The sequence below is a fragment of the Canis lupus genome, chromosome 15, assembly GCF_048164855.1.
Source record: "Canis lupus baileyi chromosome 15, mCanLup2.hap1, whole genome shotgun sequence".
In the NCBI taxonomy this organism is placed as follows: Eukaryota; Metazoa; Chordata; class Mammalia; order Carnivora; family Canidae; genus Canis; species Canis lupus.
In genome coordinates, this window is record NC_132852.1 from 36,154,976 (window position 1) to 36,179,285 (window position 24,310).

The 24,310-nt window shown below is 32.8% G+C and overlaps 1 protein-coding gene and 1 long non-coding RNA gene across 21 annotated transcripts in view; one reads left to right on the forward strand and one right to left on the reverse strand.

The window, feature by feature from the left end:
• The window catches only part of LOC140604889 (uncharacterized), a 122,825-nt gene extending 105,005 nt beyond the window's left edge, over positions 1-17,820 (forward strand). The window contains exons 6-7 of one of the 2 annotated variants that reach the window (XR_012007709.1): positions 16,265-16,442; positions 16,548-17,820. This is a non-coding gene — a long non-coding RNA (uncharacterized lncRNA). Of the gene's footprint in view, positions 1-12,133; positions 12,319-16,264; positions 16,443-16,547 lie in introns of those variants that run through there. The other variant, XR_012007710.1, reaches the window with a different exon arrangement.
• The window catches only part of LOC140604883 (disintegrin and metalloproteinase domain-containing protein 18-like), a 183,340-nt gene that overhangs the window by 116,500 nt on the left and 42,530 nt on the right, over positions 1-24,310 (reverse strand). For 15 of the 19 annotated variants that reach the window (XR_012007699.1, XR_012007702.1, XR_012007698.1 and 12 more), the window contains 5 exons: positions 19,405-19,476; positions 19,047-19,213; positions 18,023-18,104; positions 5,832-5,864; positions 1,852-1,988 (listed from right to left, as the gene is read on the reverse strand). Coding sequence is in view for 14 of the 19 variants with exons in the window: in XM_072776560.1 (XP_072632661.1) it covers positions 1,852-1,988; positions 5,832-5,864; positions 18,023-18,104; positions 19,047-19,213; positions 19,405-19,476 (491 nt within the window). In the remaining 5 variants the exon portion in view is untranslated. The remainder of the gene's footprint in view (positions 1-1,851; positions 1,989-5,831; positions 5,865-18,022; positions 18,105-19,046; positions 19,214-19,404; positions 19,477-24,310) is intronic. The other 4 variants (XM_072776556.1, XM_072776559.1, XM_072776562.1 and 1 more) reach the window with 3 other exon arrangements.

Sequence of the window (24,310 nt, forward strand, 5' to 3'; positions counted from 1 at the left end):
CTAAACAGACATATCTAAGGGTCCAAAGAAATAAATATATAGCTGCTAAGGTTTTGGAGTTGGGAGAGTGAGGAGAAAAAGGAATGCTTTGGTGTTCACTGACATAGCAATTTGTAATGGAATAAATAGGAGAAGAATATCACAAGGAATAATATTATTTAAGCAATTTCCTATTACATTTAACTACTTTGTTTCAATGGATTTCAGTGCTGCTCCACTTTTGCAGGCCATTTTTAGGCAGAAAGCTGCAAATTTTGAGCACTGATATTTTTCATACAAAATTAGTTTAAAAATAGAGACTTAGATGAATCACTAAATTCTAATCCTGAAAGCAACATTGCACTGTATGTTAACTAACTAGAATTTAAATAAAAATTTAAAAAGAAAAAAATAGAAACAGGTTATTTTCTACTTGGGTCACATGCTTTTTGAGTAAAAATTAAAAATATTAATTACAACTTGAAACTTTTGTTTAAAGTGTGTACCAAGCAATTTTTTTTTAATCTTTGCTTAAAAGATGGCCATAAAAAGGAATAAATGAATGTGTCAGCCTAAGTATATAGAATTTTAATAGACCAAGACATTTATTTTTTTTTAAAGACATTTCAAAGTAAATATTAATTGATTTACTTTTTTGTGGGGAAGATTATCATCCATGTCTAAAGACAACTATAAAATAAGTTGAGCTAAGGAAGCTGTTTCAAAGTATTTTAATTTCTTATCCCAAACTCCAAGTATGGGCTAGAAAAAATTGAAATAATGATTTTAGGGAAGACAGTTTTTCCTGAAACCCTATCTCTTTTTGAATACCATGGATATTAATTTGAGAAAGCCTCAGCTATTTACTTTCTTTACATATATACTTTGGTAGCTGAAATTATATGGACCAAGATAAGCGAACATGCTCTTTGAATTCATATTACATTTGTAATTACTAATATTAAATACATCTTCAAAAGGTCCAACAATCCTATCACATTCTTAACTCATTTAAATTTCTAGGCTCCAAGACAAGTGTTTCACATCTTTTATCCAAGCTCTTATATTTCTTACTCTGAGCTTCCTATCAGAAAAAATTGTCATCATCTTTACACCTCCATTAACCAAACTACCTACATCTTTATCTATTTACTCTACTAACACCTTATTACAATAATTGAATGTATTTAGCACCTCATTACAATAATTGAATGTATTTAGCTCCAATTAAAGCAAGCCTCTCTAGTTATGCATTAAATTCTATCCTCTCTAATTTACTCGATGATTTTGTTCTTAGGTCTTCATTATAACCAACATCATCATATTTTCTCTCTCTTTATTTTTTTCAGTGTATAGATAATATGTAGTTTCTCCCATTCTAATAAATTTTTAATGTTGTTCTAATTGTATACTGATTCTGGTAATTTATGTAGGTAGTCAATCATATCTATAAATAAGGAGAATTTTTTTTTCTCTTCAAATCTTTCTCTTTTTGCTTTCTCTTAAAATTCTAGCCAAAGCTGCCAGTACTATATCACTGAGAGTAATTTTAGTTATGTTTGCTTTGAATGTGAAATATTACAACAATCAAAACAACCGTAGTATCATGTTTATATAATATTTCATAGTCTTCATAAATCTTTAAAATTTTCCTCTAATATTTCTCAAGTGAGCATTTCTCAATCATGGTATTTATCACCTTTCTGGAGTCATATCTCTTAGACAAATTTGTTAGTGTGGTTTCTCTTGTGCACAACATACCTTCCCAATATTTGACATAGAAAGGAAGATACAAAATAAAAAATTCATCAGATCTAGTAAAATAAAACTTCACAAATATATATGTGAAATTAAGAAGAAAAAAAGTCTTACACTGCTTTACGATCCATTATGCATGTAGCTCTTGGACAAGAACATGTATTAATATCATCAAATGTTAATCCCATTTTAAGGCCAAGTAGTTGAGCTATAATAACTGAAAATCCCTCCAAAGTAATTGCATCTGAATACTAAAATAAAGAAGATTAAAAGGAAACCCATTATATAAGAAGTTAACAAAAGCAAGTAATAAATCAAAACATTGTGCTCTTATAAGATTTTACATTTTAATACTTTTTATGTTAAGCATATTTTACAACATGTTATTTTGATATTTCATTGATAAGACTATCCATACTGATTAATTGATTAATAACCATGCAAAAGGGTAAAGAATGATCAAACTACAAATATTCTCTGGTTTAATATTTGACATGTACAAATTCTATAGCCGAGCATACTTAATATTTCTGATGCAATCAACATAAAATGCATTTATTTAACTTCTTCATTAAATCAGTTCATCCAGTTAACAAATATTAATTCAGTTTATACATGTGTCAAATACATTAATAGAAGATGAAAATGTAAAAAAAAAAAAAAAAAAGATGAAAATGTAGTAACATGCATGAAACAAACGGTCTTTGTTCACATCAGGAGTTTCCATTACAGAGGGAAAAAAGAAAATAAGAGACTTCCCAAATACAAAGAGATCATGAAAAGTGTTCTAAAGAAAATGAAATGAGATGCCTGGGTGGCTCAGCAGTTGAGCATCTGCCTTCAGTTCAGGGCGTGATCCTGGGGTCGCAGGATCGAGTCCCACATCGGGCTCCCTGCGTGGAGCCTGCTTCTCCCTCTGCCTATGTCTCTGCCTCTCTCTCTGTTCATGAATAAATAAATAAAATCTTAAAAAAAAAAAAGAAAGAAAGAAAAAAAATGAGGCACTCCAGTGGAGAATCCTGAGGATTCTCAGGATACTCGATATTTGTGAATTAATATTTAGGCTGAGGTGTAACATTTGGGATATGACCCAGCAATGCAAATACGAGTAAGGTGATTGTATGGGAGTTCATAAAAGGTTGTAGTATAATGAATGAAGTAAACAAACAAATAAAAACAAAACATAAATTAGAGGTACAGGCAAAGCCATGGTAAAGACATTTGGAATGAAAAGTTATTTTTAAAAAGTTGCTGGCAGTGCAGTCATATTTCATATTATCTAACTTTGATAAATAGTGAAACTTTTCTCACTCCTTTGATTATCACAAGTAAAATACTTAGAGTTTCTCTGATTTTCCTATATCAATTGAAATTTATGATAAAATTTAAGTAATCCCTACCTAAAAGAGGGAAAAAAAGATTGTGCCTATGTGTGTGCAAGATTGTGAATGAAAACATAGGAAAATTAGTTAATAGATAATAGTAAAAGGCCCCCTTTTACTATGTTCCCTTAAGCATGAAAGAAAGGAAAAATCCCAAAAACAGAATTTATTTTTTTTTAATTTTTATTTATTTATGATAGTCACAGAGAGAGAGAGAGAGAGAGAGAGAGAGGCAGAGACATAGGCAGAGGGAGAAGCAGGCTCCATGCACTGAGAGCCCGACATGGGATTCGATCCCGGATCTCCAAGATCGCGCCCTGGGCCAAAGGCAGGCGCCAAACCGCTGCGCCACCCAGGGATCCCCAAAAACAGAATTTAAAAGAAAAAGCCACACCATAACATGAAAGATGAAATCTGGCTGATCATAAGATTTTAAGGCAAGTTGTAACAACCATAAGATGGCCTTTTGATACCAGCTCATTAAAAGAAGATATGGTCTTGTACTTTCATAATTACACAGTTGAAAATAAATCACCTGTATAAGTCATGCAACAAAATAAAATAACCTAGGGACTATACTATACAGGAAAGGAAAACAGATTACACACCAAAAAAATCATAACAGGAATAAAAAAGAGGACATCACAGCAGATCCTACAGATTATAAAGAGCTATGATGTGCAAAACAATTAAATTGTACTCCTATCTTACACCACCTACAAAAATTAATGTGACATGGATTAAATACTCATAAAAATTTTCAGGAGAAAACATAAGCAAAAATCTTGACATTGGTCTTGGTAATGATATTTTGGATTTCACACCAAAAGCACAGGCAACAAAACCAAAAATTAACAAACGGTGGAATTACTGGAGCAGCCCAAGTGTTCACTGATAGAGGCATAGATAAAGAAAATGTGGTATATATATATAACATATATATATAATATATATATGTAAAATGGAATGTTATTAGCATATAAAAGAATGAAATTTTGCCATTTGCAACAATGTGGTAGACCTAAGGGGTATAATGCTATACGAAATAAGGCAGTCAGAGAAAGATAAATACCATGGGATTTCACTCATACATGGAATTTAAAAAACAAAACAAATGAAGAAACACAGAAAAAAAAAAGAAAGAAAGAAAACCAGAATCTTAAATGCAAAGAACAAACTGGTCATTGCTATAGGGAAGATTGTTGGGGGGGATGAGCAAAATAGATTAAAATACTATGTTTATCTAGAGCACTGAGAAATTGTGGGCGACCATGGACTAGCTGGAGTAACTGAACCAAACCAGGCCCGGACTTGCATCCCTCATTCACTCAAAAGGCTCGGGAGCCCAAAGGGTGAATAGTTGGTTGACGCTTGAGAAAGGGCTTGAGCAATGGTTCTCAGGGCTCGCTTGTACGTGATCGCCCACATAACACAATAGATATAACTTATTCTGGCCTGGTCATAAATGTAAATAAGGGTCTGTGCTGTCCTTGCTGGTATGTTTACCATATCTAATATTCCTTTGAAGTACGCACACGGAGCAACAAGCTTGTCTATTTACCAAGGTCTTCTGTCACCAGGGGTCTGTCTTACATGCTGAGAAAGGGGAACTTTGGAGGGTTTCACAAACATGCTAAAAATAGATACCTTCTTAGCTTTGTTTTGCTCATGCTATAAAATGTTGTAGAACCTTGAATAAAGCTGGCACTGTTTGGACATCATCCACTGTGTCCCTCCTGTCCCCATCTCTTTACTTTTCTTTTATTTTCCTCATCCCCTTACCCTCGGGACCCTGATCGTGTTGCCACAGAGCGCGCAACAGAAATGTATTGAATTGTTGAATCATTATAGTGTACAACTGAAACTAACATATCACTATACATTAATTATACCTGAGTAAACACAAACAAAACCCAAAAATAAATAAATTGGGACATCAAACTAGAATGTTTCTCCATAACAAAGGAAAAAAATCAACAAAATGAAAAGGCAACCTATAGAATGAAAGAAAATATTTGCAAACCATATATTCAATAAGGAATTATATCAAAAATATATAAGGAACTCAGAACTCAACAGCAAAATACCAAATAACTCAATTAAAAAATAGGCAAAGGACTTGAATATTTTTTTCTCCAAAGCATAAATACAAATGACCAACAGACATATGAAAATATGCTAAACATCACTAACCATCGAGGGAATGCAAATCAAATGCACCATAAGATATCACCTCACACCAGGTGAGATGGTTATTATCCCAGAGACAAGAGATAACAAATGTTGGTGAGGATGTGGAGAAAAGGGAATCCTGGTACACTATTGGTGGGCATGTAAATTGGTATGGTCATTATGAAAATTAGTGTGGAGGTTCCTCAAAAAATTAAAAATAGAATTAAAATATGAGCCAACAGACCCACTTCTGGTTATATAGCCAAAATAAATGAAATCACTATCTGCACCCTTATGTTAATAACAGCATTAGTCACAATAGTCAAGTTATAGAAGCAACATTCATGTCTATCAATAAATGAATGGATAAAGAAAATGTAGTGTATCTGTACAATGGAATATGTTTTAATTATTAAAAAAGAAGAAAATTCATTTGTAACAACATAGATGACCAAGAGTGCATTATGCTAAGTAAAATGAGAAAGACAAATATGTATGATATCACTTATATATGGTAACTTAAAAAAAAGCCAAACTTACAGAAACAGAGAGTAGAACTGTAGTTCCTAGGAGCTAGAAGAAGGGGAAAATGGGAAATGGAGAGACATTGGCCAAAGGGTACAAACTTCCAGTTATAAGATGAATAAATTCTGAGGATCTAATATAACTATGGGAGCTATAATTCATAATTATATATTATATACTTGAAATTTGTTAAGAATGTACATCTTAAGCATTCTCATAAAACAGATACCTCTGTGAATTGCTGAATATATTAATTTTATTATGGGAATTATTTCATAATTTAAATATATCCAATTGTCATTGTACAATTTAAATATATTAATATTTTATTTGCCAACTATACCTAAATAATAATGGCAAAAAAGCTATGGCAGGTGTTTGTGTATGTAAATAGAGGAAAAAAATGGAGAAAATAAATGATTATTAATTTCAGCAAAAAATTGAAATCTATAATATAGAATCTAATAGGTGTCTCAAGTTAGGAAGGAGTTGGGTCCTATTATACTTATTTTCCTCTACATAATACCCAAAAGTGCTAAAGAATTAAGAGAAGATATGAATAAACATTTCTGCAAAGAAGACATAGAGATGGAAACAGACACATAAAAAGATGCTTACCATTACTAATCATCAGGGAAACAGAAATCAAAACTACGATGAGGTATCACTTCAGACCTGTCAGATGGCTAATACCATCAACATAAGAAACAACAGGTGTTGGCAAGGATGTGAATAAAAGGAACGCTCTTGCACTGCTGGTGGGAATGAAACTGGCACAGCCACCTTGGAAACCAGTGTGGAGTTTTCTCAAAAAATTAAAAATATAACTACCCTATGATTCAGCAATTGTACTATTAGGTATTTCCCCCCAAAAAATACAAAGACACTAATTCAAAGGGATACATGTCCCCCTATGTTTAAAGCAGTATTATCTACTGGAATATTGCTCAGCCATAAAAAAGAATGAAAACTTGCCACTGGCAAAGACTTGATAGAGCTAGAGAATATTATGCTACGCAAAATAAGTTAGAGAAAGACAAAATGATTTCACTTCCACATGATTTCACTCATATATGGAATTTAAGAATAAAACAAACCAAAAAAGGGGGGGGAAAGAGAGAGATAGGCAAACTGAAAAACAGACTTTTAACTCTAAAGAACAAACTGATGATTATGAGGGGAGATAAGTGGGAGCGTGGGTTAAATACATGATAGAGATTAAGGAGTGCACTTTTGATGAGCACAGGGTGTTGTATGGAAGTGTTGAATCACTATATTATACACCTGAAACTAGTATTGCACTGTATATTAGCTAATTGGAATTTAAATAAAAGCTTAAAAAAAAAAAACACCAAGAGCTAGCAGCACTGTTTAGGAATTCATTCTCAAAGGAAAATACCTATAAACAGTTACAGTCTTTGTGACTTTCAGTCTAAGGCTAGGATTAAGGATTAAGAGACATGGCATATGAGTTCACAGGGCATTCATGAAAAAAAAGTTGATATTGATGACCTGGAAAATTAAACATCTGATATGAAGAAATGGTGGCTCCTGTATAGATACACAAAAAGGAAGACTTTAGAAAAATAATTCTCCAAATTCTGTCTCCCGCATTTCTGGCTGACTCCCTGAAACGTTCATTCATCTGGCAGCCTCAACACTAAACTTAGCTGAAGGCTAAAGATCTCAACTGAGTCTAGACCTGCTGTTCATCATCTAGAGTTTTCTTAACCAAGAACATTGTGTGATAAAAAACAAACAACAACAACAAAAAAATCAATACTCTTCAGAGAAAAATAGAATCCAGACTCCCTAATAGCATTTATAAGGTCCAAAAGGTCAAAGAATATCTCTCAAGGCCATGAAAACTAAATTGAGATATAAACAATGGCCCATAGAACTGATCTAGAATGTGTTTTAGAAATAAAATTGTCAGGACGCCTGGGTGACTCAGTGGTTGGGCATCTGCCTTTGGTTCAGGTCATGATTCCAGGGTCTTGAATCAAGTCCCACTTTGGGCTCCCTGTGGGGAGCCTGCTTCTCCTTCTGCCTATGTCTGTGCCTCTGTGTGTGTGTGTATCTTACATGAATAAATAAAAAAAATCTGAAAGAAAAAAGAAAGAAAGAAAAAAAAAGAAAAGAAAGAAAGAAAGAAGAAAGAAAGAAAGAAAGAAAGAAAGAAAGAAAGAGAAAGAAAGAAAGAAAGAAAGAAAGAAAGAAAGAAAGAAAGAAAGAAAGAAAGAAAGAAAGAAAGAAAGAAAGAAAGAGAAAGAAAGAAGAAAGAAAGAAAGAAAGAAAGAAACAAAGAAACAAAGAAACAAAGAAACAAAGAAAGAAAGAGAAATTGTCTTCTTAAATGGAGGATTTAAATAGGAACTAGTGTCTTATATTTCTCAGAAATATCCTGGATGTATACAGTCCAAAATACTTATCATATCAAGAACCAGAAATATCTCAACTGAAATGAGAAAACATAATCAACAGAGAGCAAAACCAAGATAGCCCATATATTATATTCTCTTAGAAGGATTTTAAAGCAATTATCTTAAAAATACTTCAACAAGTAATTGCAAAATCTCTAAAACAAATAAAAACATAAAGTCTCAGCAAGGAAATATATAGTATAGAGAAACACCAAATGACATTATAAAACAGAAAAGGGGATGCCTGTGTGGCTCAGCGGTTGAGCACCTGCCTTCAGCCCAGGGCATGATCCTAGAGTCCCAGGATCAGGTTCCACATTGGGCTCCCTGCAAGAATCCTGCTTCTCCCTCTGCCTATATCTCTGCCTCTCTCTCTCTGTGTGTGTGTGTGTGTGTGTCTCTCATGAATAAATAAATAAAATCTTAAAAAAAATAACAGAAATCCTAAATAAATAATAAACAAACAAAACCTGAGTAGGTGGATGTAGCAAAATTGAGATGTCAGAGACAGGATGGACTTAAGGACTAATTAATATGTTACCTAATCTGAACAACAAAGAGAAAATAGTTTTTTTTTTTTAAATAAACAAAGATACAAGGGACAGTGGAACAGTGGCAAAAGATCTAACATCAATTCCATTAATGTCTCAGAAGGAGAAAGGGGACAGAGTTGAAAAATATTTGAAGGAAAAATGGCTAAAATGTCCTCATTTGGGGATCTTGGGGTGGCTCAGTGGTTTAGCCCCTGCCTTCGGCCCAGGGCATGATCCTGGAGTTGCGGGATCGAGTCCTACATCGGGCTCCCCGCATGGAGCCTGCTTCTCCCTCTGCCTGTGTCTCTGCTTCTCTCTCTCTCTCTCTCTGTGTGTGTGTGTGTGTGTGTGTGTGTGTCTCTCATAAGTAAATAAATAACATGTTTTTTAAAAATAATAAAAAATAAATTTTTGTCCTCAAAATTTGTCCTCAAGTTCTAACAAGATAAACTTAAAGTAATCATGGCAGACCATCATGATTAAATAGTTGGAGAAAATATTTAAGTGACTTGAACTCAGCAAAAGAAAACCAACACATTGCTTAAAGAGAAGCAGCAACTCATACAGCAGAGAATTTCTCATAAAAAATAATGATGCACAGAGATTACAGCACAATATTTTTCAAGTACTGAAAGAAAAAAATGTCAACATACAACTTTAATCCAGCAAAAATATCCCTCAAGTATGAATATGAAATACAGACATTCTGAAATGAAGAAAAATTAAGATAGTATGTTGCTAGTAGCCTTGTTTTAAAAAAATGACAAAACAAATTTTTGGGAATAAAAAGAAAATGATAATAAAGGAAAGACTGTAACTAAATGTATTTAAGGTAATATTTAAGTAAACAATATAATTACTTAATGTTTATGATATGATTTGAGACCTAAAAGGTGGTATTAACATTTCCACATTCTATATGAAGTTGTAAAATGTGTATACACATGCTTGTGTGCATGTGTGCTCATGGGTGCATGCATATTTAAGTCCCACTACAGAAAACAGTAAAAAGCTCTTCCAAAGAGAAATATTGCAAAACTCTAAAGATATAAAGATCAGTCATTAACAGTTATATGTAAAGGGATAGAAAAGAAATATTTTAGGTTTGATTTACCATGTAGTCTCTATGACAACTATAAATCCTGATATAACAGGAAAGTAGTCATAAACAATAGGTAAATAAATGGATGAAGCTGCGTTCCTATTGAACTTTATTTACAATAAATGGTGGGCTGAATTTAGCCTATAAGTCATGTTGGCTAATGTCTGCTATGGAAAAATTAAATTGGAATACTAATAATTATTATAATAATCCATAGGAAGGCTGGAAATGGCAAGAGAAGTCCAAACAAAATAAAACAAAAGAAAAGTTTTCCACTATACCCACCACCAGAGATATAAAGTGGAAAACAAATACTAAAATTACTGACTGAAATGTGAACATATCAACACAATTAGATTTAATATAAATTGCCTAAACATATGAATTAAAAGCCACAGATTGGCAAGACATGAAAGACAAATAAAAACATGAACCAATTATATGCTGTTTGCAGATTAATTTACATAAAATATAAAGATAAAAAGTGAAGAAAAAATATAACATGTAAAAATTTATTAGATGAAAAGTAGAAAGGTTTATTAATAGTAGATGAAGTTAATGTCAGAGCAAAAATGATCATGGGCAAAGGACATTGTACAGTAATAAAAATGTTCAATTCACCAATTAAACATAATAAACTTAAATATTTAGGCACCAAGCAACAAAACTGTGAAACACATAAGGCAAAAACTGATACCACTGAAAAAAATAGATACACAAATACATAATTTAGTTGGAGACTTTAATATCCCTGTCACAGTAATTGGCAGAAGTACTAGACAAGAAAACAAAAATCATTTAGAAGACATTAACATCATCAATTTCTATAAACTGACATTTATGGAACACTTAGCTACAGCGTGGCACCCATTTTTTTTTTTTATGTGCACGTTGAGTATTCACCAAGAGAGGCCATATCTCGTTTAATAAAGCAAAACAAAAAAAAAAAAGAAAGAAAGAAGGAAAGAAGAAAAAAAGAAAGAAAGCAAGCCAAAACAATACAAAGAATCAGAATCATACAATATGCATTCTCTGATCATAAGATCATAAGAGAAACAATATGGTTTCACTAATATATGGAATTTAAGAAACAAAACAGATGAACATACCAGGGGGGTTGGAGAGAGGAAAGCCATAAAACAGACTCTTAACCTCAGAGAAAAAATGAGGGTTGCTGACAGAGGACGGACAAAATGTCAAGCAGGCTAGGAGCATGGAGCTCAATGTGGGGCTGAGATGATTATCTGAGCTGAAAACAGAAGTCAGATGCTTAATCAAGTACACCACTCAGGCGCCCCCTCCTGAAACTAATACAACACTATATGTTAACTAACTAGAATTTAAGTAAAAAACTTGAAATAAACAAATAAGAGAAGAATCAAGGCAGAATAAATAAATAAATACATAAATACATAAATACATAAATAAATAAATAAATAAATAAATAAATAAATAAATAAATAAAATATAGTTTGACAAGTAAACTTTCTAATACATGGCACATAAATATGAAATAACACATTTTAAACAATTTCTGGTAAAGATAAAGTGCCTATATATGTTTATATAAATATATATATACACATACACACATATATATGTATATATTTATCTATTCTCTGTATACTGTATTTTATCTAGGTATCATCATCCATAAAGTCTGCTCTTTCCATGTCTATTCAACATAATATTGGAAGGACTAGCCAATGCAGTAAGATGATAAAAAGAAATAAAAGGCACACATATTAGAAAAGAAAAACAGTCCCTATTTGCAGAAGACATGATTATCTTTGTAGAAAATTCAAGTGATATGATAAATAAAAACCCATACCACTAAAATGTAAGTAGAAAGGAGGCAGGATACAAGTTCAACAAACAAATCAATTGTATTTCTATATATTAGCCCTGAACAATTGAAACTTAAATTGAAAACACAATTCCATTTACAATTTTTTCTAAGTTAAATATTTAGGTATATGTATCAGTGTGCTGGGTATTCCATAACAAAGTACACATGGTTTAAATATCAGTAATTTTTTCTCATAATTTTGGAGGGTAAAAATTCTAGATCAAGATGTTAGGAAAGTTTTCATTTTTTTTCCTAAGGCCTTTCTCCTTGTAGATGGCCATCTTCTCATGTTTTCATACAGTCTGTTCTCAATGTGTATCTATGCCCCAATCTCTTTTCATAAGAACACAAGTTATATTGGATTAGGGTCCTCTAAATGACCTAATTTTACATTACTTATGTCTTTAAAGGCCTTCTCGAGAATCCCTGGGTGGCTCAGCGGTTTAGCGCCTGCCTTCGGTCCAGGGTGTGATCCTGGAGTCCTAGGATCAAGTCCCACATCGGGCTCCCTGCATGGAGCCTGCTTCTCCTTCTGCCTGTGTCTCTGCCAGTCTCTCTCTCTCTCTTTCTCTGTCTCTCATGAATAAATAAATAAAATCTTAAAAAAAAAAAAAAAGGCCTTCTCTCCAAATATAGTCACATTCTGAGGTACTGGGCTGGGATTTCAACATGTTAATTTGGGGAGGATACAATTCAGCCTATAAGGGTATATATAAATTAAACAAATAAGTAACGATATTGAGTTTTGATAGAGATTGCCCTAAATCTGTAGATTACTTGGGGATAATATAGACATTTAGCGATATTAATTCTTTCAATTAATGAAAATGGGATGTCTTTCCATTTAGCTGTATCTTCTTTCATTCCTCTCATCAATGTTTTATAATTTTCATTATGCAAATCTTTCACCTCTTTGGTTAAGTATATTCCTAAATATTTCATCTTTTTGATGCTATTGTGAATTGGATTGTTTTACTAATCCCCTTTTTTCAGACAGTTTATGTTATAAAACATAAATAAGTTTTGGAAGTTGATTTTTATTTCTGCAACTTTACTAAATTTATTATTTCTAAGTGTTCTTTCATTGTTGGGTGTATAGGGTTTTCTACATATATGATCATGTCATCTCCAAACAGAGATAATTTTACATTTCCTTTTCCAATTTTAATGTTTATTCTTTCTTTTCTTTCTTTCTTTCTTTCTTTCTTTCTTTCTTTCTTTCTTTCTTTTTCTTTCTTTTCTTTCTTTCTTCTTCTTCTTCCTTCCTTCCTTCCTTTTTCTTCCTTCCTTTTTCTTCCTTTCTTTCTCTCTTTCTTTCTTTCTTTCTCTTTCTTCCTCTTCTTTCTTTCTTTCTTTCTTTCTTTCTTTCTTTCTTTCTCTCTCTCTTTCTTTCTTTCTTTCTTTCTTTCTTTCTTTCTCTTTCTTCCTCTTCTTTCTTTCTTTCTTTCTCTTTCTTTCTTTCTTTCTCTTTCTTTCTTTCTTTCTTTCTTTCTTTCTTTCTTTTTTTCTTTCTTCTTTCTTTCTTTCATTTTTGCTTTCTCCCTCTTTTCTTTTCTTCTTCTTCTGTCTCCTCCCATCCCTATCACCCATCCTACTTCTTGTCTAATTGCTCAGGCTAGGACTTCCAGTAATATATTAAATAGAAGTGGTGAGAATGGGTATCCTTGCCTTGTGCCAGATCCGAGATGGAAAGCTTTCCCTCATTATTTATGATGAGTTCCAGGTTCTTCACATCTGACTGTCATTCTGTTGAGGCAATTTCCTTTTACATCAAATTTGTTGACAGTTTTTATCATGAATGGATGTTGAACTTAGTCAAATGCTTTTTCTACTTCTATTAAAATGATTGTGTGTTTTTTCTTCTTTCATTTTGTTCATGTGTTGTATCATATTGATTGCTTTCCATGTCCAACATATGTTGTATCCAGGGGATAAATTTCACTTGGTCATAATGTATCTTTTTAATGTGATAAATTATGTTGAATTTTGTTTGCTACTATTTTGTTGAAGATTTTTGCATCTATATTTTTGTTTGTTTTGCATTTAAAAGAAAAATTATTGAAGTATAATTGACATACAAATGCTATATTTAATGCATAAACTTGGCGAGCTTGTAGATAAGTATACACCCATGATACCATCACCACACTCAATGCCATGAACATATGCATATCCTTCAAAAATTTCCTTCTGTCCTCTATTTAAAAAAAAAATTGAGATAAGAATACAACCCAAGATTTACCAGCATAGCAAATTTTTAAGTATGTGATACAGTATTGTTAACTCTACACAAAAAGAAAAAGAGACCTGACTGTACTTTTCAGAAGACACAAGAGAATGTTCCATGTATACATAATTCTTTTTAACATTTTTATTTAATTTAGTTAGGCAGGAAACCACAAATGTTGGAGAGGATGTGGAGAAAAGGGAACCCTCCAGCACTGTTGGTGGGAATGTGAACTGGTGCAGCCACTCTGGAAAACTGTGTGGAGGTTCCTCAAAGAGTTAAAAATAGACCTGCCCTATGACCCAGCAATTGCACTGTTGGGGATTTACCCCAAAGATTCAGATGCAGTTAAACGCCGGGACACCTGCACCCCGATGTTTATAGCAGCAATGTCCACAATAGCCAAACTGTGGAAGGAGCCTCGGTGTCCATCGAAAGATGAATGGATAAAGAAGATGTGGTTTATGTATACAACGGAATGTTACTCAGCCATTAGAAACGACAAATACCCACCATTTGCTTCGACGTGGATGGAACTGGAGGGTATTATGCTGAGTGAAGTAAGTCAATCGGAGAAGGACAAACATTATATGTTCTCATTCATTTGGGGAATATAAATAATAGTGAAAGGAAATATAAGGGAAGGGAGAAGAAATGTGTGGGAAATATCAAAAAGGGAGACAGAACATAAAGGCTCCTAACTCTGGGAAACAAACTAGGGGTGGTGGAAGGGGAGGAGGAGGGTGGGGGGTGGGGGTGAATGGGTGACGGGCACTGAGGGGGGCACTTGTTGGGATGAGCACTGGGTGTTATTCTGTATGTTGGTAAGTTGAATACCAATACCAATAAAAAATAAATTTATTATAAAAAAATAAAGATAACTTCCCTTGAAAAAAATTTAAAAAAATAAATTTAATTTAGTTAACATATACTGTATTATTAGTTTTGAGGCTATAATTTAGTGATTCATCAGTTGCATATAGCACTCAGTGCTCGGTACATCAAGTGCCCTCCTAACGCCCATCACCTAGTTACCCCAACCCCTAACACACCTCCCCTCCAGCAATCCTCAGCTTGTTTCCTATACTTAGGAGTCTCTTATGGTTTGCCTCCCTCTCTGTTTTTATCTTACTTTATTTTTCCTTACTTTCCCCCATGTTTAAGTTTTATTTCTTAAATTCCATAAGTGAAATCATATGATACTTATTTTTCCTTACTTTCCCCATGTTTAAGTTTTATTTCTTAAATTCCACATATGAGTGAAATCGTATATTTCTTTCTCTGACATATTTCACTTAGCATTATATCTTCTTGTTACATCCATGTCATTTCAAATGGCAAGATTTCATTATTTTGATGGCTAAGTAATATATGTATATTACATCTTTATCCATTCATCTGAGATGAAATCTGAGCTCTTTGTATATTTTGGCAATTGTGGCTATTGCTGCTATAAACAATAGGGGGGGTGGGGCATAGGCCCTTCAAATCACTATGTTTGTAGCCTTTGGGTAAATACTTAGAAGTGCAATTGCTGGGTCATAGAGTAGTTCTGTTTTGTTTTTAAGATCTTATTTATTTATTCATGAGAGACACAGAGAGAGAGGCAGAGGCACAGGCAGAGGGAGAAGCAGGCTCCATGCAGGGAGCCCGATGTGGGACTTGATCCCAGGTCCCCAGGATCACGCCCTGGGCCGAAAGCAGATGCTCAACCGCTGAGCCACCCAGGCACCCCAGTAGTTCTGTTTTTAACTTTTTGAGGAACTGCCAATTATTTTTCAGAGTGGCTGCACAAGTAAGTTTGCATTCCCACCAACAGCGTAAGACGATTTTCTTTCTCCATATCCTTATCGACATCTGTTGTTTCCTGAGTTTCCATTGGTGACAGGGTGTGACGTGGTATCTCATTGTGGTTTTGATTTGTTTTTCTGTGATGATGAGCGATGTTGAGCTTTTTTTTTTTTTTTCATATGGCTGTTGGCCATTTGTATATTGTCTTTGGAGAAATGTCTGTTCACTTCTTCTGTCTATTTCTTGTCTGGATTTTTGGGTTTTGGGTGTTGGGTTTGATAAGTTCCTTATAGATTTGAGATAGTAGCCCTTTATCTGATAAGATATTTGCAAAGATCTTCTCCCATTCATAGGTTGCCTTTTAGTTTTGTCAATTGTTTGCTTTGCTGTTCAAAAGCTTCTTATCTTAATGAAGTCCTAATATTTTTTTTTTTGCTCTTGATTCCCTTGCTTTTGGAGATATGTCTAGCAAGAAGTTACTGTGCCCAAAGTCAAAGAGGTTGATGCCTGTGTTCTCTTCTAGGATTTCGATGGATTGCTTTCTCACATTTAGATCCTTCATCCATTTTGAGTTTATTTTTGTGTATGGTGTAAAAAAGTGATCCAGTTTCATTCTGTATGTGGATGCCCAATTTTCCCAACACAATTTGTTGAAGAGATCGTCTTTTTGTCATTGGATATTCTTTTCTGCTTTGTTGAAGGTTAGTTGACCATAGAACTAAGGGTCCATTTCTGGGTTCTCTATTCTGTTCCATTGTTTATGTGCCTGTAATTGTGCCTGTGTCATACTGTCTTGTTGATTACAGCTTTGTAATACAGCTTGAAGTTGCTGGAAGGCAGGTGGACTCTGCAGCAGAACTAAGCAGAGAGCAGAGGCATCCACAGACTGCTGATAACTTGGCTGCTGCTTTTTGCTGTCTGCCACAAGAGATTCAAGCCTCTGTGTGACTACTTTTCTGGGAATGAGAAGGGGACTGAGTAGCAGATGGCTGATTAACTTGGTTCCAGCTTTTCACTGAGCATTACAATACACTCTAGCCTCTGTTCACTCACTGTGTGACTGCTTTTCTGGAACAGGACAGTATGGGGCACACCAGTAGACTCTACTTCAGGGGAGGGAGTGGGCTAGCCGCTTACCAGGCCCTTTAAAACTTGGAGTTTTGGATCTCAACTGGGAGTCCAGTCTTCACTGGAGGTGTTGTGTTTCTCTCTAAAGTCTGACTCAAAAAATTTTATGGGAATATTATTTAGAAATATAGAGTAAGAAATGATTAAACTATTCCTACACATACAAACATGCATAATTTTCACATACATAATTTTGAGCAAATACGTGGCAGACACAAGAATACACATTATATTATTTCATTTACATTAAGCTCAAAAAGAGGCCAAACTAACTAATGGTGATACATGTCAGGAAATTGGTTTTCTTTGGTATGAGCAGTAAGTGGAAGGAGAGGTCTTCTGAAGTGTTGAAATATCCTATTTTTTGATCTCTGTGGTATTCATGTCTATGCATTGACTTAGTAAAAATTAATTCTATATATTTATGATTTTTGCAGTGTTCTCTATATATGATATGCTCCAATAAAACTTTTCTCTACAAGGAAATGAAAATGAAAGTATAAGCCAGGGGGGAAAGTTTTAGAAATGGAGAAAAATAATTTAGGGGGTGTAGTTTATTCAAGGGCCTGACTTAGTTTTTCAGTGTTAGTCCTATGAAACCATTTGTGTTTATAAGTTAATGTGTATTACTTGATAACATAAAAACTTTAAAAGAAAAAATGGAGATATATGATTCAACATGTATACATTCTAAAAAATTGTTCAAAATAGTTCTGAAATGATGCATTAAATAAGAGCAATGCAGAAAAATGATATATAGTTAATGAATACGTACATTTGTAACAATAGAATAAAGTACACAAAAATGAAGCACAAATTCATGATTTTTGCTATTTCTGGAATTTAGAGTAGACAAGTAGAGGCTTTAACTTTACTTTATTGTTTTACATCCTTAAAAAATCTGATATAAATGTTAGTAGTCATTTTGCCTACTTGGTGAAGGAGTGTATTAATGTATATTGCATTTTTGCTTTGTTATAACTTATAATTAAACTTTCTGAGATTAAAATAATTTTGTCTCAACAAAATAATAAATACACATATAGAGAAAGTGCCAAGTTACTACTTTTATTATATACTATTTAGCTATATAAAATAATATAAACACAATATAAAGTTTAGAAGATAGTAAAGAAAGAAAGAAATTACATACCATAGCAATATCCACTTCGTAGCTATTATTGCATATCGTGCCAGGAAATGTTGCTCCAAAATATGTAGGATGTTTTCTGTAACTACATCATTATAGTATAGCCTTTTTATTACCATACTTATTCAGAACAATTTACTAGCTTATTTATTAAATTAAATCTCCCATTAAATTTAAAATGATTTTTCAAACCAATTTCTGATCTGGGTAATATCTGCTCAAATCATTGAAAACTATAATTCATTTTAGTTTTTAATTAAACTTTAATCTTTTAATTAAAGATTTATTTATTTATTTGAGAGAGAGTAGGGAAGGGCATAGGGAAAGGAAAAGAATCTCAAGCAAACTCCTCACAGAGTACTCCATCTTACAACACTATCTATGATCATGACCTGAGCTGAAACTGAGTTGGGCACAGCAACTAGGCATTCAGGAGTCCCTACAATTCACTTTAAATCCAATTTTCTCTTCCCATCTAACTTCTAGACTTGATAAAATTTTACTATTTTGAATTCTCCTCAGTTTCCTTTGTACTGAATGCACTCTTTTGGTTACTAAAATTTAAAACAAAAACCACTTGGTTTTTAATTTGTGGAGTGAGAAGTCTTGCTTATCCTGAATGTAAGCACTTATGTTATTACCAAAAATATTCTTTTTACTCAAAGAGTAGACACGAAATGTATTAACATTTTATAGGCAATATTAAATGAATAGTGCCAATTTTTACATTATTAAGAAGCTAGAGCTTCTATGTATTCTGTGGTATAGTAAACAAAATTTTATGAAAGGCAAGTCTTTTTACATGAATTATATTCCAAAATATATTTTATATAATTTATTTATGTTGTTTTTATTTTTATTATATTTTCAACTACACTATTGCATCCATGGCAATAACTATGTTTATTTAATGTTTTCAGAGGGATCTACAGAAAGTTGAAGAATACAATAAATAAATGCATTAAGTTATCAAATTAATGAAATTATTTATGTATATCTCTTTTTAAATGTAGAACATTGTGCTTACATAAGTAAGAATGCTATGTCATGGGGCCGTAGGATAAGATATTCCCGTTTCCATATGAAAAATCTTTGTAATAAATCATCAGCATCCCCGTTGGTAGAAATTTTGTTTTTATCTGACCACAATTCCAAGGAGGACAGCATCACAGTCAATTTGAACTGAGTAAACATCTAAAATAAGATTTATGGCATACTTGTTCAAATAACATTACATCAAGACTACATAAAAATAAAGAGTAAGTTCAGTTTGTTATTTTGGATATTAAAAATTGAAGATTTTTAAGTCATTACTTTATCATTATGGATTAGACATCAGCTTCAGTGATTTTTCATAAAATTATAAATGTAAAATTAAAACTTACAGTGTTGACAAGGCCAATAATCTGGATAATTTTCTGTGTTACAGCCATCATTTCTGATCCCATATAATCATACTGAAAAACAATTTTTTAAGTGATTATTTTAAAAATGTGAGTGATAGCAATTTTTTTTTATGGCGAATAGCTCTTGCTCAAGCCAGGCAGGTAAACCATAGGAGTTGTCAAACAATACAAAATAAGCTAACATAAAGATGATAACATTTCTGATATAAAAGAAAACAAACAAAAAAACCATAGGTTTTAAAAATAGATTCTCAATTGTTAATATTTTCAAGATACTCTCAAACAAAAACAATTGAAATCATCAAGAGGTCCTAAAATAACAAATTCCTCCTTAGTAGTATGGGATTTATTCAGCTTGACACAGAGGGAATCATCACAAAAGAATCACAAAACCTCCTATCACATGGTTGATTTTTTTAAAAAATCAAATCAATAAATATTTAAAAATCAAATGCTCAAATATTTCTACAGAACAAAAACCAGAAATAACAATTATTAAAAAATTAAAATTATGTGGCATAAAGGATTAAAAAATGCTGATAAAGAACAAGATGAAATTATGTAAAGGCAAGGAAAAAAGAAATATGTTGTGCTTTTAAACTACTAAATTCTTGAAAGGGCATGAATTCTTATTTATTTGGGAACTTAATTAACAGGTGCTCTTTGGAGTCATATTTTGGAAAATGCTTAATACTTCTGCTATTGAAATATTGGAATGCTACCAAATCTTAGAAATATGTGTAGCTTCTGTACTCAAAATTATGATAATTATTGAAATGGATTACTTGTTAAAATTGTTGATAATAAAAGTAATGGAAAATTAATTATATATTTCCATTGGATGAATTTGAAGTTAAAAATATTCTAGTCAAAATATTTCCTTATAATAGAAAAAACACTGCATTAGACAGGTGTTTATATATGAAATATATTCCTGTAAAACACACAAATAGAAAAAAATTTTATGACAATCTGAGAATACTCAAGATCATCAGAGTAGAAGTATAATTTCATATACCAAATGCCATGACACTTTGGAAGATATCACTAGCTCCAAAGGTTTATTTCACAAGGTAAGAATTCTCAACATATAAGGAAGACATAATGATGCTTAATTAGTAGGAAATAATTCTAGTCTAGAATTCACAAGTCTAGAATTGTGATGCCTCCAGCTCTGCTTTTCTTTTCGAAGACTGCTTTGACTATTCGCGGTGTTTTGTTTTGTTTTGTTTTGTTTTGTTTTGTTTTGTGATTCCATACAGATTTTAGGATTGTTTGATCAGGCTCTGTGAAAAATGCTGGTAGTATTTTAATAGTGATTGCATTAAATGTATAGATAGCTTTGGGTAGTATAGAAATTTTAACAATGTTTGTTCTTCCAATCCATGAACATGGAATGTTTTCCCATTTCTTTGTGTCCTCTTCAAGTTCTTTCAAAAGTGTTCAGAGTACAGATCTTTTACGCCTTTGGTTAGATTTATTCCTAGCTATCTTAAGATCTTTGGTGCAATTGTAAATGGGATTAATTCCTTGATTTCTCTTTCTGCTGTGTCATTGGTGTATAGAAATGCAACAGATTTCTGTATGTTAATTTTGTAGCTTGTGACTTTACCGAATTCTTATCAGTTCCAGCAATTTTTTGATGGAGTCTTTTAGATTTTCTACAAAGAGTATCATGTCATCAGCAAACAGTGAAGTCTGACTTCTTCTTTGATAATTTGGATGCCTTTTATTTTTCTGGTTGCTGAGGCAAAGATGTCCAGCACTATGTTAAAAAAAAAATGGCGACAGTGAACATCTCTGTTTTTATTCCTGTCCACAGAGGAAAATCTCTCACTTTTTCCTTCCTCATTGAGGATAATATTACTGTGAGTCTTTAACACGTGGCTCTAATGATGTCAAAGTATATTCTCTCCACCCCTACTTTGTTGAGTGTATTTACCAGAATGGATACTGTACTTTGTCATGTGTTTTTTCTTCATCTAGTGAGAGGATCAGATGGTTCTTATCCTTTATTTTATTAATGTAGTGCATTAAAGTGATTGAATACTGAACAGCAGAGGAGTAAATCCCACTTGATAATGGTGAATAATTCTTTTAATGTACTATTGAACTCAACTTGCTGATATCTTGTTGAGAATTTTTGCATCCATGTTCATTAGGGATATTGGCCTATAATTCTCCTTTTTAGTGGGGTCTTTGGAATCAAGTAATGCAGCTTTGTAGGATGAGTTTGGAAATTTTTACTCCCATTTCTATCTTTTTTTGAACAGTTTGAAAATAATAGATATTAACTCTTCTTTAAATGTTTTGTGTAATTTTGGGGGGAAACCATATGGCCCTGGAATTTTGTATGTTGGAGATTTTTTTATTACTGATTAATTTCTTTGAGGGTTATAGGTCTGTTTAAATTTTCTCTTTCTTCCTGTTTCAATTTTGGTATTTTATATATTTATAGGAATATATCTATTTCATCTAAAGTTTGCAAATTGTTGGCAAATTTTTTCAAAATATTCTCTTAGGATTGTATTTCTGCGGTGTTGGTTATGATCTTTCCTGTTTCATTCATGATTTTATTAATTTGGGTCCTTTATCTTTCCTTTTTGATAAGTCTGGCTAGGGGCTTATGAATTTTATTAATTCTTCCAAAGAATAAGCTCCTAGATTCACTGATCTGTTTTGTTTTTTTGTTTGTTTTGTATATCATTGATTTCTGCCCTAATCTTTATTATTTCCCTTCTACTGACTTTCTTTTTCATGCTCCTCTAAGCATGAAATTTTATAGCTCCTCTGTAAAATTAATTGTATATTTGAGACTGTTCTTACTTTTTGTAGAAGCTCTGTATTGCTATATACTTTCCTTTTTTACTGTTTTTGCTGCATACCAAAAGTTTTGGACTGTCATATTTTCGTTTTCATTTGCTTCCATGTATTCCTTTATTTCTTCTTTAATTTCGTGGTTAACCCATTCATTCTCTAGGGGGATGTTCTTTAGCCTCTATGTATTTGTGGTCTTTCCCATTTTTTTTCTTGTGATTGACTTCAAGTTTCATAGCGCTGTGGTCTGAAAATATGCATGGTATGATCTCAGTCTTTTTGTACTGGTTGAAACCTGATTTGTGATCCATATGTGATCTATTCTGGAGAATGTTCCACGTGCCCTTGAGAAGAATGTGTACTCTGGTGTTTTAGGATGAAATGTTCTGAATATATCTGTTAAGTCCATCTAGTTCAGTGTGTTATTCAAAACATTGTTTTCTTGTTGATTTTCTACTTGGATGATTTGTCTGAAAGGTGTTAAAGTTCCCAATTATTATTGTAGTATTATCGATGACTTTCTTTATGTTTGTTACTAATTGATTTATATATTTGGGTGCTCCCAAGTTGGCATAAATATTTACAGTTGTTAACTGTTCTTTTTTGGTTAGAGCCCTTTAGCATGATATAGTGCTTTTCTTCATCTTTCATCTTTTGCTACTGGATTTGATTTAAATCTATTTTGTGTGATAAAAGAATGGATATGGGAATCCCTGGGTGGCTCAGCGGTTTGGCGCCTGCCTTTGGCCCAGGGCACGATCCCTGAGTCCCCAGATCGAGTCCCGCGTCAGGCTCCTAGCATGGAGCCTGCTTCTCCCTCTGCCTGTGTCTCTGCCTCTCTCTCTCTCTCTCTCTCTCTTATGTATATCACGAATAAATAAATAAAACCTTAAAAAAAAAAAGAATGTATACTCTGGCTTTCTTTTGATGTCTTTTAGCATGATAAATGGTTCTCCATCCCTTAGCAGGTCTCTCAGTCTGTAGATGTCTTTAGATTTAAAATGAGTCGCTTACAGGCAGCAAATAGATTTTTTTAATTCATTCTGACGCTTTAAGTCATTTTATTGGACATTTACATCCAGAGTGATTATTGATATGTATGAATTTAGTGACATTTTATTACTTTTAAGTTGTTTCTCAAGATTTTCTCTGTTCCTTTCTAGTCTTTATTGCTTTTGGTCTTATTTTCCCACTCAAAAAGTCTCCTTTATTATTTCTTTCAGAGCCTATTTAGTGGTCACAAACTTCTTTAATTTTTGGTTGTCTGAGAAACTTCTTTTTTTCTTGCTCTGGGAAACTCTTGATCTCTTCTTCTGTTCTGAGTGAAAGTTTAACTGGATAGAGTACCCCTGGCTGCATATTTTTCCCATTCATCACATTGAATATATCATGCCACTCTTTTCTGGCTTGCCAAGATTCTGTTGATTAAATCTGCTGCTAACCTGATTTGTCTTTCCTTGTAATTTAAAGATTATTTTCTTTTGCTCCTCTCAGTATGTTTTCTTTAACCCTGTATTTTATAAATTTTACTACAATTTGTCTTGGTGTTGGCTGGCTTTTGTTGATTTTGATGGGAGTTCTCTGTGCATCCTAGATTTGGATGTTTGTTTCCTTCCTAGATGACAGAAGTTTTCAGTTAGAATTTGCTCAAAAAACATTTTGCTCTCTTTCCCTCTCTTCTTCCAGGACACCTATGATATGAATGTTATTATGCTTTACGGATTCACTGAGATTCCTAAATCTACATTTATGATCCAATATTTTTCTTTCTCTCTTTTCATCTTCATTATTTTCCCATAATTTTATCTTCTATATCACTTAATTTCTCTGATTTTTCCATTTTTGTGGTCATTACATTCGTTGATTTTGCATCAGGGTTATAGTATTTTTTATTTTTGTCTGACGAGTTTTTAGGTCTTTTATCTCTGCTTTAAGGGACTCTATTGTATTCTATGATTTTCTCAAGCCCAGCTTATATCCTTATAATTGCTGTTTTAAATACCAGTTCAGACATATTACTTATAGCTGTTTCAATTATATCCCTGGTCATAACTTTTTCTTTCGGGAT